At 39.3% G+C, this 15,090-nt stretch overlaps 5 protein-coding genes and 1 pseudogene across 10 annotated transcripts; 3 read left to right on the forward strand and 3 right to left on the reverse strand.

The window, feature by feature from the left end:
- On the forward strand, positions 243-972 carry LOC104792302 (annotated as a pseudogene).
- LOC104792303 lies at positions 2,608-3,570 on the reverse strand. 2 transcript variants are annotated; one of them, XM_010518420.2, is made up of 3 exons: positions 3,158-3,570; positions 3,022-3,066; positions 2,608-2,926 (listed from the first exon to the last, which is right to left on the reverse strand). In XM_010518420.2, the coding sequence occupies exons 1-3, from the start codon at positions 3,474-3,476 to the stop codon at positions 2,778-2,780; spliced, it is 513 nt and encodes a 170-aa protein (XP_010516722.1). In that variant the 5' UTR covers positions 3,477-3,570; the 3' UTR covers positions 2,608-2,777. The 2 variants fall into 2 exon arrangements, with proteins under 2 accessions (XP_010516722.1, XP_019102469.1); XM_019246924.1 differs by having other exon boundaries at positions 2,608-2,929; positions 3,158-3,566.
- On the forward strand, positions 4,124-5,412 carry LOC104792304. The gene is made up of 2 exons (XM_010518421.2): positions 4,124-4,441; positions 4,792-5,412. The coding sequence occupies exons 1-2, from the start codon at positions 4,311-4,313 to the stop codon at positions 5,246-5,248; spliced, it is 588 nt and encodes a 195-aa protein (XP_010516723.1). The 5' UTR covers positions 4,124-4,310; the 3' UTR covers positions 5,249-5,412.
- LOC104792305 (probable plastid-lipid-associated protein 3, chloroplastic) lies at positions 5,652-7,286 on the reverse strand. Its single transcript, XM_010518422.2, has 3 exons — positions 6,575-7,286; positions 6,189-6,384; positions 5,652-6,078 (listed from the first exon to the last, which is right to left on the reverse strand). The coding sequence occupies exons 1-3, from the start codon at positions 7,201-7,203 to the stop codon at positions 5,767-5,769; spliced, it is 1,137 nt and encodes a 378-aa protein (XP_010516724.1). The 5' UTR covers positions 7,204-7,286; the 3' UTR covers positions 5,652-5,766.
- On the forward strand, positions 7,429-9,558 carry LOC104792309 (probable inactive shikimate kinase like 2, chloroplastic). The gene is made up of 8 exons (XM_010518426.1): positions 7,429-7,731; positions 7,895-8,085; positions 8,197-8,391; positions 8,491-8,552; positions 8,644-8,710; positions 8,796-8,914; positions 9,004-9,180; positions 9,269-9,558. The coding sequence occupies exons 1-8, from the start codon at positions 7,474-7,476 to the stop codon at positions 9,376-9,378; spliced, it is 1,179 nt and encodes a 392-aa protein (XP_010516728.1). The 5' UTR covers positions 7,429-7,473; the 3' UTR covers positions 9,379-9,558.
- LOC104792306 (probable inactive poly [ADP-ribose] polymerase SRO1) lies at positions 9,571-14,903 on the reverse strand. 5 transcript variants are annotated; one of them, XM_019246927.1, is made up of 8 exons: positions 14,664-14,902; positions 14,101-14,189; positions 12,329-13,541; positions 12,031-12,205; positions 11,252-11,321; positions 10,201-10,280; positions 9,935-10,099; positions 9,571-9,854 (listed from the first exon to the last, which is right to left on the reverse strand). In XM_019246927.1, exons 3-8 carry the CDS (start codon positions 13,429-13,431, stop codon positions 9,747-9,749), a joined length of 1,701 nt encoding a protein of 566 aa, XP_019102472.1. In that variant the 5' UTR covers positions 13,432-13,541; positions 14,101-14,189; positions 14,664-14,902; the 3' UTR covers positions 9,571-9,746. The 5 variants fall into 5 exon arrangements, 4 of the variants coding, with proteins under 4 accessions (XP_019102472.1, XP_019102471.1, XP_019102470.1 ...); XM_019246926.1 differs by lacking the exons at positions 11,252-11,321; positions 12,031-12,205 and adding exons at positions 10,596-10,840; positions 10,964-11,006 and having other exon boundaries at positions 12,372-13,541; positions 14,077-14,189; XM_019246925.1 differs by having other exon boundaries at positions 14,077-14,189.

Here is a 15,090-nt window from a genome sequence, read left to right on the forward strand (position 1 = left end):
TTTTTTTTTTTTTGCATGATAAGATCAAAACCACACATGAACAACCTCTTAGTTTCCTACAAAAACAAGAATTAACCGGCAAAATATATTTATTGAATCAGGAATTATTATTTGCACATATCTATATATATACATATAATCCACACGTATTCTACTTCTTCACATAAATTAACTCATTGCCTTGCAAAACAATCTTATAATCTCTTTCATACTTCTCTATTCAATTCTATCAAATCAACTACATGGCGACCGGAAACTACAACTTAAATGGTGCTAACTACGGTCCACCAATCCAGCCTCCTCCGGTTAAAACATATTACAGCCAAGGTCGACGCGGCGCCTACGTAGGTTGCGGCATCTGTCGTTGCTTCTACAGCTGTCTCCTTTGCTGTGGTAGTTGTCTCGTGAACATCATCTGTACCATTCTCTTATGTGTAGCTATTTGCCTTGGGTTGGTAGCTTTAATCCTCTATTTTATACTCCAACCCAACGTCGTGAACATCCATGTCACGGACGCTAACTTAACGCGTTTTGAGCTCGACCCGGGAAGCCGTAACCTTCATTACAACCTCTCGTTGAACTTCGCAATACGTAACCCTAACCAACGTCTTGGGATCCACTATGATAAGTTAGAGGCGAGGGGTTACTACGGTGATAAGCGTTTTGCTGCCGTGAATATGACGTCGTTTTATCAAGGGCATAAGAATACGACGGTGGTTGGAACGAAGTTTAACGGACAGAAGCTGGTTTTTGTTAGGCGCCGGTGGCCGGAAGGACCTGAAGGAGGACCGGAAGTCTGGGATTTACAGGATCGACGTGAAGCTGAGGTTTTAAGATGAGGGTCAAGTTTGGGTTTCTAAACTCATGGGCCGTTAAGCCCAAGATTAAGTGTCATCTCAAGGTTCCGTTGAGCACTCTACTTCAGCCGGAGGGCCTCAGTTTCATCCCACCAAGTGCCACATTGACCTCTGATTTTTTTTTTTAAATATTTTGTTAATTTATTTTTTATATGTTTTGCGTTTTTTTGGTTTAATTTTTTTTTTTTTGGACTTATAAGTGTGATTTTAGACAATCTTTGGTTTATTGATCATATCTTGAAAGAGTTAAGAATCTGTCTTTTTTTTTATTATTATTTAAAACTCAAATTTGTGAGGTTTACTTGTTATTATTCACTAGAAACAGGTTAAAGTTGTCAGTCATATACATATTAGGCGTATCATCATCAGAACATATACGAGAATTTGAAAATGTTCAAATACTTTCCATACGTATGTCATTACCATTCGAATACATATGTCATTATGTGAACTATATAATAAGTATATACATAATGCGCACTGGTAGTTGAGACAAACTCCGCGAAGAATCTCATAGAAGTCACATATATACATACGTCAACGTCATTTGCATCAAGATTAAAAGACTATCCTAGATAAGATAATTACATATATCATGCTTAAATATCTATAAAGAAAGCGAATCCTATGACAAGTAAGACACTATTTTGCAAACTTAGGCTTCAAGTCATATATAACTCCACTTGAAAGAAGAACAAATAACAAGAGGAAACTGCGTCAACAAGATTAAAAAGCGAAAGGTAGATCAATGGAGAGAGCGAATGATTATTTGACACGTATACAGAAATATAGAGAGGGGGAAGAGCGTCACGGTGATGATGGTGGGGCTAAAGTGACAGTCGTCATTATGACAGACCGCGTGGCATCACTTGTCTCACCAAATGGCCTTTTTCATTAATATTTTCGTAATCAAGTTTAGATAATCAAGTGGACCCTAATTAACACGTCGATATGTCTAACCGGGACAGACTAACACTTGCCATTACGTTTTAGATTTTGACTCATTCTCAGTCTCAGCTTATTTTGGATTTTAGCTCAGCAATAATTTTTTGATCGATATGGATATTTATTGAAACGAGGATGGTATACTTTAGTACTTACTAGACACTACTATTCGATTTTAATCATATCGCCACTGTTTTTACAATGCAAGGTCTTTCTAATACATGTCTAAATTGTCAGTTTGGGTATATAATTAATCACATAAATGAAAAGGAATTTTGGATATATCAGTTCCTTTTTCCGTCTTTTAGTTCAGTAGGATTAATAATTTTTTCATTATTAAGTCGATCAGGTTGTTAGAGAATCATTTGATGATATATCTACAGAATTTTATCTTTTTTTTTAAAAAAAAAGTAAAATAAATATCTGAAATATTAAACAATACACATGTGGGATGTGGCTGATTATAGAATTTGATACTATTTCATAGATCAACTGAATAAAGGAGGTTGGTCGCTCTAGCACTTAGTAGACTAGTAGTAATATACTAGCGGTAGCACTATAAGTTTTGATTACACTAACTCCTATAGTTAAAAACCAAAAGTAAATGCGAATTTTTTTCCAGCTGGGAATATAAATCCGAAGCACGAGGCTCTGTAACGGTCCAAAAATTCCAGCTGGATTGCATAACTACTCTCTACTCCCCCCTTTTAGTAATAGTATAGGCGCACTTTAACTTACTCTCTCACTCCATTCTACTCTAAACCTACACCTCTCTCAAGCGCAATCTAGCATGACGGTTATATACTTATTTCTTCTCATCGTCGGCGACGCGAGGCTTTATTATTCGATTTGATCTTCTCTTCTATCCATTCAGTTATAACAGAAAAATATTTTTTTAAAAATCGGAATTACGAAATCCACATGCAAATGCGACGGATTAAATAAATTAAAATTAAAAAAATTGAGATAAATTAGCTAGAAGTCTGCGGTTTTCCGGTGAGAAGTCCGGCGACGGGGAAGTGATTTCGTCGGGAAGCTTTCCGTCTCTTGAAGATTCCGTACACTCGTACGGATAGCTAGTGTATCTCCTCTCATATATCCTGAGATTTCATCGTCGCCTGATTCTTCTATCGGAGATCACAAACACAATCCAAATAAGTAAAACTCGATTAAGTTCAATGAGTAGTTGTGAGATTAAATCGAATCTGCAATGTTGTACCTAGATGTTTCGAAGTACGCATGAATCCATTAAACTGAGCCAAATCTGAAGAAAAAAAAAATTCGAAATCGAATCACCGATCAGAAATCGATCGAAGAGGGTCAAAACAAACTGAAGTCGATGTGAGAAACGAAACCTGATTGAGACGGAGGGTGAGAAGTGAGGTAGAGGATGATTAAGCAGAGGAGAGTGAGAATCGGAATGAAGTGAACGAGCCTCCCTCGTTTCTGATTCGTCGTCCCCGCGAAAGGTGATTGCAGCGATGATAACCGTCGCGGCTTTAAGTCCTTTTTGAGCTCGTGATCGTCGTAATCCGCGGCGGCTGATGACGACGAAGAAGGAGTGGCTGAAGAGACTGGTTTCAAATCATCGATGTCGTAGGCGTCGTCCTTTCTTCCTCCATAGCTATGATGATGGAGCTTCGAAGCTGATGACTCTAGCGATAGCCTCTGCATCGCCGACAGAGAGAGAGAAAAGGAAGATGATGGTTCGTAGAGAGAGAGAAAGGTTAATGAAGGAAGGTTATGGTTTCGTATCAAATCAAATATATTGGGGAGAAATTTATCCCAAAACTAGATAAAAAAGCAAATTAGTATATTTCGTTTTTAAAAAGGAAATAATTATTGTGAGATTTATTATCTCTATTTAATAACTTAGAGTTGTCGTATTCGCTACTCATTAACTTTGGTAAAAAATTAACTAGTTTTACAATTAGGAATAAAATAATAAATATTATGTACGTTAAAAAAGCAAAATACATATAAATAAATTGCCAGTTGAGTGTAACACCAACGGATTAGATTCGGATTAATCTGATTGCTGAATACTTATTATTCTATTTTTAGAGTTAATAACATATTTGTTGTAGACCAAGTTTATAAGGAAAAAAAATTATTGTGGAGAAAAGAAAAAGTAATATTTCCTTTTTCAGTATACAAAAATTTATAATTGGTGAATCCATGAATAAACAAAAAATCAGTATTTAAAATAAGGGAAAATTTCTTGTGTTGGACCGATAATATCAATATGGGTATTTTAGTCAGGGATTCAAAAGCCCAGCCCATTAAAACTTCTAAATTAAAATCTTGACGAACTAGTAAAATGAACGGTGGCGATTGAATCGCAGATCAAGAAACCCAGGTACTAAAAACCCGAAGGCGACGATCTGTGATTCCGACGGGAATGAGATTGAAATTTCTGGCGGCTCTCGAAGGAATAGTATAGATTGTATTCGAACACGTTGAGGAAGAAGTAGGTGACGAAGTGAAAGAAGAAAGCTGTAGAGAGTAATGGTGTTGTGGGAGTTAGCTCTGGGAACAGCCTACTTCTTGGGGATTAGGCGGACTTATCGGCTTGCATTGAAGACCCAGCGTCGCATTATTAGCCCTAATCATCCCAGGATTCGAGATTTTATGCATCGGTGAAGTTTCTTCCGTTTTGTCCTTTTTTGTTTTTGGGGATTTCGCGATTTGGTTGTCTCTGATTTAGGTTTGATATTGTGTTTGTGCTACAATGTCATTGGATTGAAACGGTGTGGCGAAATACTTTAGATTAGAATCCTTAGATGAACAATGCTGATTTATATTGGTGTTTGCTCCATTGTAGTTCTACCTATGCAATTTGTGAGTGTTCTTGTTGCTACGAAAGGATCATTTTGTTGCTAATTAAGGCCATAACAGTTAGTAGATAATGAATTGTTAAGCCAGTCTCGAGTTGTGTATTTGATAGCATTGGGATGTTAACTATCTCTTTTACATTCCTTTTATGCAGGAGGACTCATCAAATCTTTGATGTGGCTCTTAGGGTGCACAAGAACATACAACAGAGAGACATGGAAATTGGTCGAAATTTAGGAAACTGGATTCTCCGTGGCCTTGACAGGATGAAGCCATCGGCTCAGGTTATACTACCAAAACACAAAGAGCCAAGCATAGACAAGGCGAAGAGAGTATTGGAATCAACACGTCTCAAACCGCATGTTAACACGCAGCCTCCTCAGAACCGTGAGGTCGATAGGCACTTGTTCATGTCCTTGAGAAACTTTCGGTCCAAATACCCCATTGCTTCGATGATGATGATCAAGCCGCCAAGACCAACTGGAACTACCACTCAGTACAGGCCTTACACTGTTGGTGCATCCAGTATGATTCAGCCGATTTATGTTAGAGACGGGTTCAACGGTGTCATCAGGAAGGATATTTTGCAGTGGATGGTGCAGAAGAGATGAAGCCGCCTAACTTCATCAAAGTCCCGACTGTTTCTCATATTATAGCATACTCAGAAGGAAACACTTCTTAATAGTTTCACTTTATATGAGCTTTTTAATAACCAGTTGAACGATGGGAGGATCTCCTGGAGAACTAAGACTTGTGAATAATATTACTTGACTAACCTGTCTTTCTGTTTTTCAAAATTACAACCAGAAATGCCCTGTGAGAGATTCAGGGTTCTAGTAATCATTAACGAAAAATCAGGTTTAGTTTCAGGGGTTTTCCAGTTTATGGTATGGTCACTCTCGATTGGATACAATCCATTGCTCATATCAGTCTTCCAATGTTCCTGAATCATCCTTATTACTATTATTGACCAAAACTGAACTTATCTAATTTTGTGACAAACAAACGAGTACATGTCTGGCCCAATAATCTGCATTTAGCATTATTATGATGATGTACGTCTCTAGTGAAGGTATTATGGTTTTTAGTTTTTACAACAAAGCCTGCTATATATACATTCTCAAATGTTTCAGAATTCAAGCAGAGAGCTTCCCTCTCTGGCAAGCACGAAAAGCCCACCGTCTCCTCTTGAAATCCTGAGATCCTTGTCAAGGTAAGTGGTCAAGAGCCAAGAGCTGGCTCGGTTTCCTGGAATCGGAAGCTTGAGAGGTGGCTGACCAGAGAGTGCCCGTGAAATGTTTGCTGCCACGTCTTGTAAAGGATTCAAAGATTGCTTCAGCAACGCAAGGCTAATCTGCTGCCCAAAGACACCCACACTCTCTGGGAGATCCACACTTGACTTGATCTCCGGAGGTTTAAGTGTACCTTCTTTGAAAGAAACCTGACATATACCAAACATTAAGACAAACAGATGATGTAAGTTTCGATTGACCGAGGGAATATAATTTTAAAAAGCAAATTGTTAATGGTCAGTGATACAAGTCTAGTTACCTCAACTCTTGAAGGGCTTCGAACTTCAAATGAAGCAGTAGCACTGAATGAGAAGTCTGCAAATGGGCTAGAGAGTGTAGTGGAGTTGTCGATGGTGAGATTGTTTGAGTCTATTGACTGACTTATGCTTTTCACTTTCAACAAAGGTGTCGAACCCGCAGCTAGTAGAGGTATCAACTCAGAGAAAGCAGTGTACCTGTTTCATAAACCAAGAAGATCCACAAAATTGAAACAACATTATAATGAGAACTCTTCCTGGATCATTATCAATTACTTAGCTTCATCAAAGATTCACAATGTCTCATTCTCAATTAGGGGAGGATCAGATTATAGTGTTGCAATTCTCAACGACAACAACACAGGATCATTGGAGTAAAGGGACTTACAGCAAAAACCAGTTGCCGTCGAGAAGCTCCGGATTCTCTAAGGGAGCCGGAGTAGGATTTAGAGCTTCCAACTGATTCACGAGCTCCAAAACCTCCGCACGAACTTCTGAACCAGCCCGGAACCCTAATTCAGTTCCGTAAACCGTATCCGCCAAACACCTTTTCAGCTCCCAAGTATTGTCGTCGGACACCGCACTTCCATTTCCGGCGTCGGCTTCAGCTCCTCCGACAATTTCCTCCTCCCACTCGTCCTCGTTCCTCGGAGGATCCGAATCCGCAAATCGGGAACCCGATTCCTCGATTTCGGGTCCGGATTTCTCGCCCCATTCGTCCGTAATCACATTCACGGACACAATATCTGGCTGAGATTGGGGCGGCTCATTTGCATTTACCGCTTTCTCACCCCATTCATCTGTAACACCAGACGAATCTAAATCAGTGTTAGATTCGGATTCCGAGGGCAGAGAAGATCGGATTTTAGAAAACCGGAGTGGTCTGGGTCGATGACCAAAAGAGAAAGAGAGAGAATTGGGTTTAAGGGAGACAGAAGGAGAAAAGCTCGTGTTTGGGTTTACGGATGAAACAAAGAGAAGTGAAGAACGAGCGGTGGTGGTGAAAAGCGTAGCCATGGCCGATCTCTGTGTGTTTTTGAGCTTTGTGAAGAAAATTTCGGACAAACAAGATTGATTACTGAAGTCTTACAAATCACACGAAATTTAGATGACCCCGGAAAAAAAGAAAAATTTAAACTTTTTTTTTTTAATATCGTGGGCTCATCACCGAAATAAATGGGCCTAATATATGACCCAGGCCCATTATAACGATTGGTATTCGTCTCTTTCCCCTTATCCGCGTAATACTTTTTTATAGTCTGAGGAGAGTTTGAAACATCATCAGCTATGGCTGCTTTTGCTTCTTGTACTGCTTCTGGTTTGACTTCTACAATCTTCTACTCTCCTTCCTTAAACACTATCACCGGCCAAGCTTCCCTCTTTTCTCCGGCTCATCATCGTTCGTCGACTCGCGTTTTCAGGGGAATTCAAAACCTCCGACACCGCGGCTTCCGGCGATTCTCTCAGAATGTTACCGCCGATCGGTTCAATAGCTTCTCGTGTAACTGCTTATCCGCCGTATCCACTAGCACAATCGATTACGAGGTCAGTTTCCTGCATTCACGTCTCGTTTTGTATCCCAGATTCACTAGTTGCTGGTGTATAATGATGGTCTTTATACCACGATCATGTGCTTATTGAACATTTCTGTAGAATTTAGGAGAGTGGAATAGAATCGATTTTGAGAGTAGAATAATATGATGTGCAGTTCACGGATGGTGGCAAAGAAGTGGAGTTAAGATTGAGGTTGAAGACAGGTGAGATACTTTCACCAAAGGATATATCCGTAGACGCTGATGGAACATCTTTAGCAGTTAAAGAAAAGCGGAACGGGTTGCTGATTACACTTCTAGAGACTAACCAGCTCTTTGACAAGATTATGCCCTCTGAAACAATATGGTTAGCTAGAGCTTACGCCTAAATCTTTCGTTACATGTTTTGTTTTTTCTTTGTACCGTGTGAAAGATTTCCTTGAGGGCTGAAGTTTTTGTGTGTTTTTATCCAGAACAGGTACATAGACGAAGATCAGTTGGTTGTGAATATGAAAAAGGTGGATGGGGAATTGAAGTGGCCTGATATTGTTGAATCCTGGGAGTCTTTGACTGCAGGAATGATGCAACTTCTTAAAGGTGCATCAATTTACATAGTGGGAGATTCAACTGAAATCAACCAAAAAGTGTCTCGGGAGCTAGCTGTTGGCCTTGGGTATGAAATTCAGATTCCTCCCTGTCATTCAAGAGCTCAGTATGAATACTATTTGTGACATACTTTTGAGAGTCTTATACAGTTGATATGATCTTGCAGGTACAGTCCTTTAGACTCAAAGGAGTTGCTGGAAAGCTTTTCCAAGAAAACAATCGATTCTTGTGAGTCTGCTTTTGGAACATGATCATCGTCTAACAAAAAATCTTCCTGACTTCTCAACTTCTCAAGACCCTTTATTTTTCACCATTCTAGGGATTCTTGCAGAAGGGCCGGATTCTGTAGCTGAAGCAGAGAGTTCAGTGTTGGAAAGCTTGAGCAGGTAAAAAGTCATATCTAGTGTTCAATCTGTTTTCAGTTACTATATTCAAGATTGGCTACCAATCTTACATGGCTTTGCTTTGCAGCCATGTGCGTACTGTTGTCTCAACTTTGGGAGGTAAACATGGAGCTGCGGGGAGAGCTGATCAGTGGAGACATCTTTACTCCGGATTTACTGTTTGGGTATCACAGACTGAAGCCACAGGTTACTTCTCTCCACATCCATTTAGAAGTAACCCTTGCAAACAGAACAATAATAATTTCTTACACATCCAAAATTGGTGCTGAATGCAGATGAAGAATCAGCTAAAGAAGAAGCGAGGAGAAACAAGCAAGAGAGAGAAATTGGGTATTCAAATGCAGACGTGGTGGTGAAGCTCCAAGGTTGGGATCCGACACATGCCAAGAGCGTGGCTCAAGCTTCATTGAGTGCACTTAAGCAACTGATCATCTCAGACAAGGGACTTCCAGGTAATAAACAGAGAGAAACCCATTTGTAAATTGATGGTTTAATCTGGTAAACGTTATGGTATTAAATGTGTCGTTTGTGTTATTTAAGGTAAGAAGAGCTTGTACATACGCTTGGGGTGCCGTGGCGATTGGCCCAATATAAAGCCTCCGGGATGGGATCCGTCGTCTGACACCGGAGCTCATCCACAGTTTACATAAACAGTTTCAAAACCTGCTTCTTTGTACTCTCTTACAACAGATGCTCTTCTTTAAGAATCTCCCATTTTGTTATTACTGGCGCCGTTGTTTCGTCTGTATATTTAACTGTAAAAAGAAGTTGTTTATTGGATGATTTGAGACTAAACTTCCAGCTGATGAATAAAAGACCCTTTCAAAGAACCACGGCTGATGTTGATCAATAAAAGACTCTTTGATTCAAAATAAGAAATAGCAGGACAATGTAGAAAAGTTTCACCAAGAGTAATTATAAGAATACTAGTAAGTTCCTAAAGAGCAAGTCAAGGTTTGACTTGATCTAATTATTAAAGGTTTCACGACAGCAAAGAGAAGTCGACACATTCATTACTCTAACCCAAACTCCTTTGAAGACCTGCTATGGTGGATTTCAGCAGATCATCATCTCCTACAATCACCCGCAGCTTCTTATAAAATCCAATTCTCGATATCTTCTTCTCCTGAACAGGACATACAGAATTCAGCTAAACAATATGATAATCTTGACAGATGGGTATAAGAAACAGTTTAAAAACTTTACCCTCAGTTCCTGGTAGCCAGCAATAATCAAGTCCATGTCTTTCTGGGCAATTTTGCTTGAGATTGCATTGAATAGCAAAGGGAAAGGCATCAGGGAAGATCTGGGCCTTCGACTGCTGGAACTGATACTATTCTTTTCGCTCCCTGAAGATACCCTTCCTAGCTCCTGCTTAATACAAACAAGCCACATTACTGGTTTGTGTCCCAATCAAATATACAATCTGACTGCTTGAGAACGAGAATATACTTAGGTAAAACCAAACTTACATTCGAGGGAGAACCTTTGGGTCCTTCCAAGGTGAGTCCCGAAGTCTCATGCTTACCCTGAGTAGTAGGAAGCATATTCCCTGCACAAATGATACATGTCATCCAGTTTCGAGTACTGCAGAAAACAAAATGTGATGGTCGAAATACCCATATACATTAGCCATGAATATCTCACTGGACCTTTGGGATGATCAAGTGTGTTATCACCCCCAGAGGTCACCAGGTGACACTTAAGTGGATCCTTTACTAACTTATAAGAGGAAGATTTCAGGATCCAAAAAGCTGATCTTCAGCAAGATCTATAAGCTGTCTCCCATTCAATGCGTCATCAGTTGATTTTTGAGGGATATTATACTTTTAAAGGAGAGGTGGGAGAAAGAACATATTGTAATCACCTTCAGCATTGGGGATAGACAGCTTGAAGCTAACTACAAATTCTGGGTAAATGTGATTGTTCATATTCATGTTCCAGATCAGATAATGCTTCGGACACTCGACATCATCAACTCCATTATCATACTCTTCTCCACCAGTAAAGAACTGAGTATTATCACCACGAAGAGGCTCCATACTCCCCATTATTACACGGCACAAAACCATGTGCCGCACACCATTATCGTCAATATCACAGTTTCTAGCACTGTAAACAATATCTTTCACACTTGCTTAGAGAGAACCAAAAAAAAAAAGAACTAAAACGTGGAAAACAAAAATAGCACAGGGCAGGCGAGAGGGTAACGGGCATAAGAGGGAGAATTATAACCTGAAATAAGGGGAGTTTGCAGCATTTAAGTGAACCCCAACACCATNCATTAGCCATGAATATCTCACTGGACCTTTGGGATGATCAAGTGTGTTATCACCCCCAGAGGTCACCAGGTGACACTTAAGTGGATCCTTTACTAACTTATAAGAGGAAGATTTCAGGATCCAAAAAGCTGATCTTCAGCAAGATCTATAAGCTGTCTCCCATTCAATGCGTCATCAGTTGATTTTTGAGGGATATTATACTTTTAAAGGAGAGGTGGGAGAAAGAACATATTGTAATCACCTTCAGCATTGGGGATAGACAGCTTGAAGCTAACTACAAATTCTGGGTAAATGTGATTGTTCATATTCATGTTCCAGATCAGATAATGCTTCGGACACTCGACATCATCAACTCCATTATCATACTCTTCTCCACCAGTAAAGAACTGAGTATTATCACCACGAAGAGGCTCCATACTCCCCATTATTACACGGCACAAAACCATGTGCCGCACACCATTATCGTCAATATCACAGTTTCTAGCACTGTAAACAATATCTTTCACACTTGCTTAGAGAGAACCAAAAAAAAAAAGAACTAAAACGTGGAAAACAAAAATAGCACAGGGCAGGCGAGAGGGTAACGGGCATAAGAGGGAGAATTATAACCTGAAATAAGGGGAGTTTGCAGCATTTAAGTGAACCCCAACACCATACATAGACTTTTTAATAAATGCACCACCCACTCCAAGTCCATGCATCTTAACTGCAGATAACACTTCTTTCTTTGCAGGAACCCATGCATATCTAATGTTCGCATCTCCTCGGTGTTTCTTAGTGATGTCAGCTTGCTTCTGGAAAAGAGATAGACGAGCTTTCGCAATCTCGCTTGAAACCTGATGCACATCAAGCAACTCAACATGCCCTAGAGTGGCAGTACCTAAAGCAAACATTTGTTTGACCGCATCTTTATCAAGTTGCTCCACAGCAGGCTTGACACCAGAGAATTGATCAGTTTCTGCTTTACCCCATTTCACAACAGCGTTATCAGGCTCACGGGTGCAGNTTGTTCATATTCATGTTCCAGATCAGATAATGCTTCGGACACTCGACATCATCAACTCCATTATCATACTCTTCTCCACCAGTAAAGAACTGAGTATTATCACCACGAAGAGGCTCCATACTCCCCATTATTACACGGCACAAAACCATGTGCCGCACACCATTATCGTCAATATCACAGTTTCTAGCACTGTAAACAATATCTTTCACACTTGCTTAGAGAGAACCAAAAAAAAAAAAAACTAAAACGTGGAAAACAAAAATAGCACAGGGCAGGCGAGAGGGTAACGGGCATAAGAGGGAGAATTATAACCTGAAATAAGGGGAGTTTGCAGCATTTAAGTGAACCCCAACACCATACATAGACTTTTTAATAAATGCACCACCCACTCCAAGTCCATGCATCTTAACTGCAGATAACACTTCTTTCTTTGCAGGAACCCATGCATATCTAATGTTCGCATCTCCTCGGTGTTTCTTAGTGATGTCAGCTTGCTTCTGGAAAAGAGATAGACGAGCTTTCGCAATCTCGCTTGAAACCTGATGCACATCAAGCAACTCAACATGCCCTAGAGTGGCAGTACCTAAAGCAAACATTTGTTTGACCGCATCTTTATCAAGTTGCTCCACAGCAGGCTTGACACCAGAGAATTGATCAGTTTCTGCTTTACCCCATTTCACAACAGCGTTATCAGGCTCACGGGTGCAGCTATCCTCTGATGCCTCGTCATCTTGCCCATTTGAAGATCCCTGAAAAACTTGAATATAATCCATATTGTCACCAGACTCGTCGTTAAGCTCATTCAAGTTCAGCCTCGGTAACTCCCCACAATTGAGATCAATTTCAAGGTGCAGCTTGATCTCACGTTGATCATGTTGTTCTGGATCACGCTGATGGCAGCAGTCCCTTTCGAGGTTGTCATAAATTTCGGGGAAAAAGCATTTGCCAGCAATATCAATCCAAGCAAGCTGTGTTTTTACACCTGTTTCCAAGTCTAGTCGATGCATGTGCAAGAAATCCAGGACAAAATGGCGACCGCTCCAGTTGAACTCAACTGCAGCTCTCTTTGCTTCAAGATCATCTCTGATGGCGCCAATGATATGCTCAGGCAGATCAATCCATTCATTGTTCTCATAGAACATTACACGCTTTGGCACTCCTGTCTTCTTGAAATAGGAGTAGTACCTGACCAAAGACTTCCCAACGTGATTCTCAGAAACATTAACTTTGTTTTCAACATTCAGTTTTCTGCTTTTCTCAAGCTTTTGGGTGGAACTGTTCGGTGTGAGCACACATTGCAGCTTTGCATATGACCTTCCACAATCATATGGAGTATAGTTCCCAGGATGCTTTCTCTTTTTCCCAAGTCCATCTTTATAACTACTATCCGATACCTTGACGATTTTGGTTTCCATTTTTATCTACTAACGAAGCTAAACCTATAACCTTGAATGGAAAGTCAAGGAACACAACGAACTCTGTAGCAGTCCTAAGGATGGTAACTCACCAACAGCATCGAAAAAAACTGCAATTAGAAAAGTGTGCATCAGATATTATAAAACTGCAGTGGCTGTATGCCTGTATATTAAAAAAATATATACAAATATCAAAAGAATAGTTCACAAGGAATTAATCTCATAGTTCAATAGATACAAAATAAAATCAAAAGACTATCATCATCCAATAACCCACATCACAAAAGATACTGCTATAAACCCCATCAAAGAGCAACTATATGAAGAGAGGTTCATAAGTTTTCTTGCAAAACATCGTGTTTGTATTATAAAAATGAATGTAATGAAAAGACCAGACTCAGTATGCATTATTAATTAAAATCCCTTTACACGCTTAGGCCAAGTAATATACAGGAGATTACATGAAAGGAAAGAAGTTACAACCAACCTACACAAGGATGAAAAACAGAGAAATACAAAAGAGGGACAGCTACTCAACAGGGAAGATCATAAAACATAGTGAAGTAAAAAAAAATGCCAAAACAAACCATAAAGCGTGCAAAAAAATTGCGGATACAATCACTCATCAGAAAGCTAGAGACTTACCTGGCTGTAGCAACTGATACATACATATTTCTTCATCTTGGAGAAATAAAAGTAATCAGAGACTAAATACCACCGTCCTTTCTTCGATGTTCACAAATGCCAAAATGTAAACTCTGTAAGAAAAGGCAAAAAAAAAAAAACTTTAAACCTTCAATGGCAGAAACAGACCAACAGATAACAAGGGTATCAACAGCAGTCAAGCCAAGCTCATGTTTCGGTGAATACATGATTCATAACAAAAAAAGAAAAAAAAAAGTCCACAAGAATATGCAGAAGCTTAAACGAGTAGTCCATCGGAGAAGACTTTAAACAAAAGTAGCTCCTAACTCGGACACAATTTCAAAACAGAAACTTTTTAATCATTATTTAAAATATTATTCATTTCAGCTACAGTTTCTCGAAAAAAACCCTAACAAAATTTGCTTATAACACAAATAAACCATGAATTGACCCCCAAAACACCTCAAGAACAACACAATTCCAATCAATTTCGACTAAAAAGGTAACACACAAATTATCATAGTAGATTAAATAAAGGAGCAACAACATATAAACTATAAAAAAAAACAAATTTTAGAAAAAAAAACCTTATGAACTATTCAGATTGATCGCAAGGCAAAAGGGCTTTCAGCAAAGAGAAAACTAGGAGAAACTTGTAGAGAAAAGACTGCTAGAGCAACGAAAACCCTAAACCGGCGACGATGAAGAAACTACTGTTTGGAAAAAGAAGAAGACGACCCATTTATATATTTATACGTATATTCTCTTGGACGAAAAAAATCTAAGTCGGCGGTTCTGGGGATTTGACTGTACAAAAAAAAAGCCAATCGTTTACAGACAAAAGTTATGTACTTCGTTTCTTCGCTTTTTTTTTTTTTTTTTTTTTTTTTTTTTTTTTTTTTTTTTTTTTTTTTTTTTTNAATTGGACCGTCACCTAGTATATCACTTCTGACCCGGCCAAACACGGCACCGTTTGGAAATTTAGACTTGTAAGGGCTTCGGCCCAAAACAATG

Source organism: Camelina sativa, chromosome 6, assembly GCF_000633955.1.
Source record: "Camelina sativa cultivar DH55 chromosome 6, Cs, whole genome shotgun sequence".
NCBI lineage: Eukaryota > Viridiplantae > Streptophyta > Magnoliopsida > Brassicales > Brassicaceae > Camelina > Camelina sativa.

Excerpts from the sequence above, each read along its gene's own strand:
- LOC104792303 (XM_019246924.1), bottom strand. The coding sequence starts at position 3,476 with ATGCAGAGGCTATCGCTAGAGTCATCAGCTTCGAAGCTCCATCATCAT. Across the intron at positions 3,067-3,157 it reads TCACCCTCCGTCTCAATCAG|ATTTGGCTCAGTTTAATGGA; the intron begins GTTTCGTTTCTC and ends TTTTTTCTTCAG. Across the intron at positions 2,930-3,021 it reads GCGTACTTCGAAACATCTAG|AAGAATCAGGCGACGATGAA; the intron begins GTACAACATTGC and ends GATCTCCGATAG.
- LOC104792304 (XM_010518421.2), top strand. The coding sequence starts at position 4,311 with ATGGTGTTGTGGGAGTTAGCTCTGGGAACAGCCTACTTCTTGGGGATT. Across the intron at positions 4,442-4,791 it reads ATTCGAGATTTTATGCATCG|GAGGACTCATCAAATCTTTG; the intron begins GTGAAGTTTCTT and ends CCTTTTATGCAG.
- LOC104792305 (XM_010518422.2), bottom strand. The coding sequence starts at position 7,203 with ATGGCTACGCTTTTCACCACCACCGCTCGTTCTTCACTTCTCTTTGTT. Across the intron at positions 6,385-6,574 it reads GACGGCAACTGGTTTTTGCT|GTACACTGCTTTCTCTGAGT; the intron begins GTAAGTCCCTTT and ends TTTATGAAACAG. Across the intron at positions 6,079-6,188 it reads GAAGCCCTTCAAGAGTTGAG|GTTTCTTTCAAAGAAGGTAC; the intron begins GTAACTAGACTT and ends GGTATATGTCAG.
- LOC104792309 (XM_010518426.1), top strand. The coding sequence starts at position 7,474 with ATGGCTGCTTTTGCTTCTTGTACTGCTTCTGGTTTGACTTCTACAATC. Across the intron at positions 8,086-8,196 it reads ATGCCCTCTGAAACAATATG|GTACATAGACGAAGATCAGT; the intron begins GTTAGCTAGAGC and ends TATCCAGAACAG. Across the intron at positions 8,553-8,643 it reads CAAGAAAACAATCGATTCTT|GGATTCTTGCAGAAGGGCCG; the intron begins GTGAGTCTGCTT and ends TCACCATTCTAG.
- LOC104792306 (XM_019246927.1), bottom strand. The coding sequence starts at position 13,431 with ATGGAAACCAAAATCGTCAAGGTATCGGATAGTAGTTATAAAGATGGA. Across the intron at positions 12,206-12,328 it reads GCAAACTCCCCTTATTTCAG|TGCTAGAAACTGTGATATTG; the intron begins GTTATAATTCTC and ends TATTGTTTACAG. Across the intron at positions 10,281-11,251 it reads GTCTATCCCCAATGCTGAAG|GGAATATGCTTCCTACTACT; the intron begins GTGATTACAATA and ends TCATTTGTGCAG.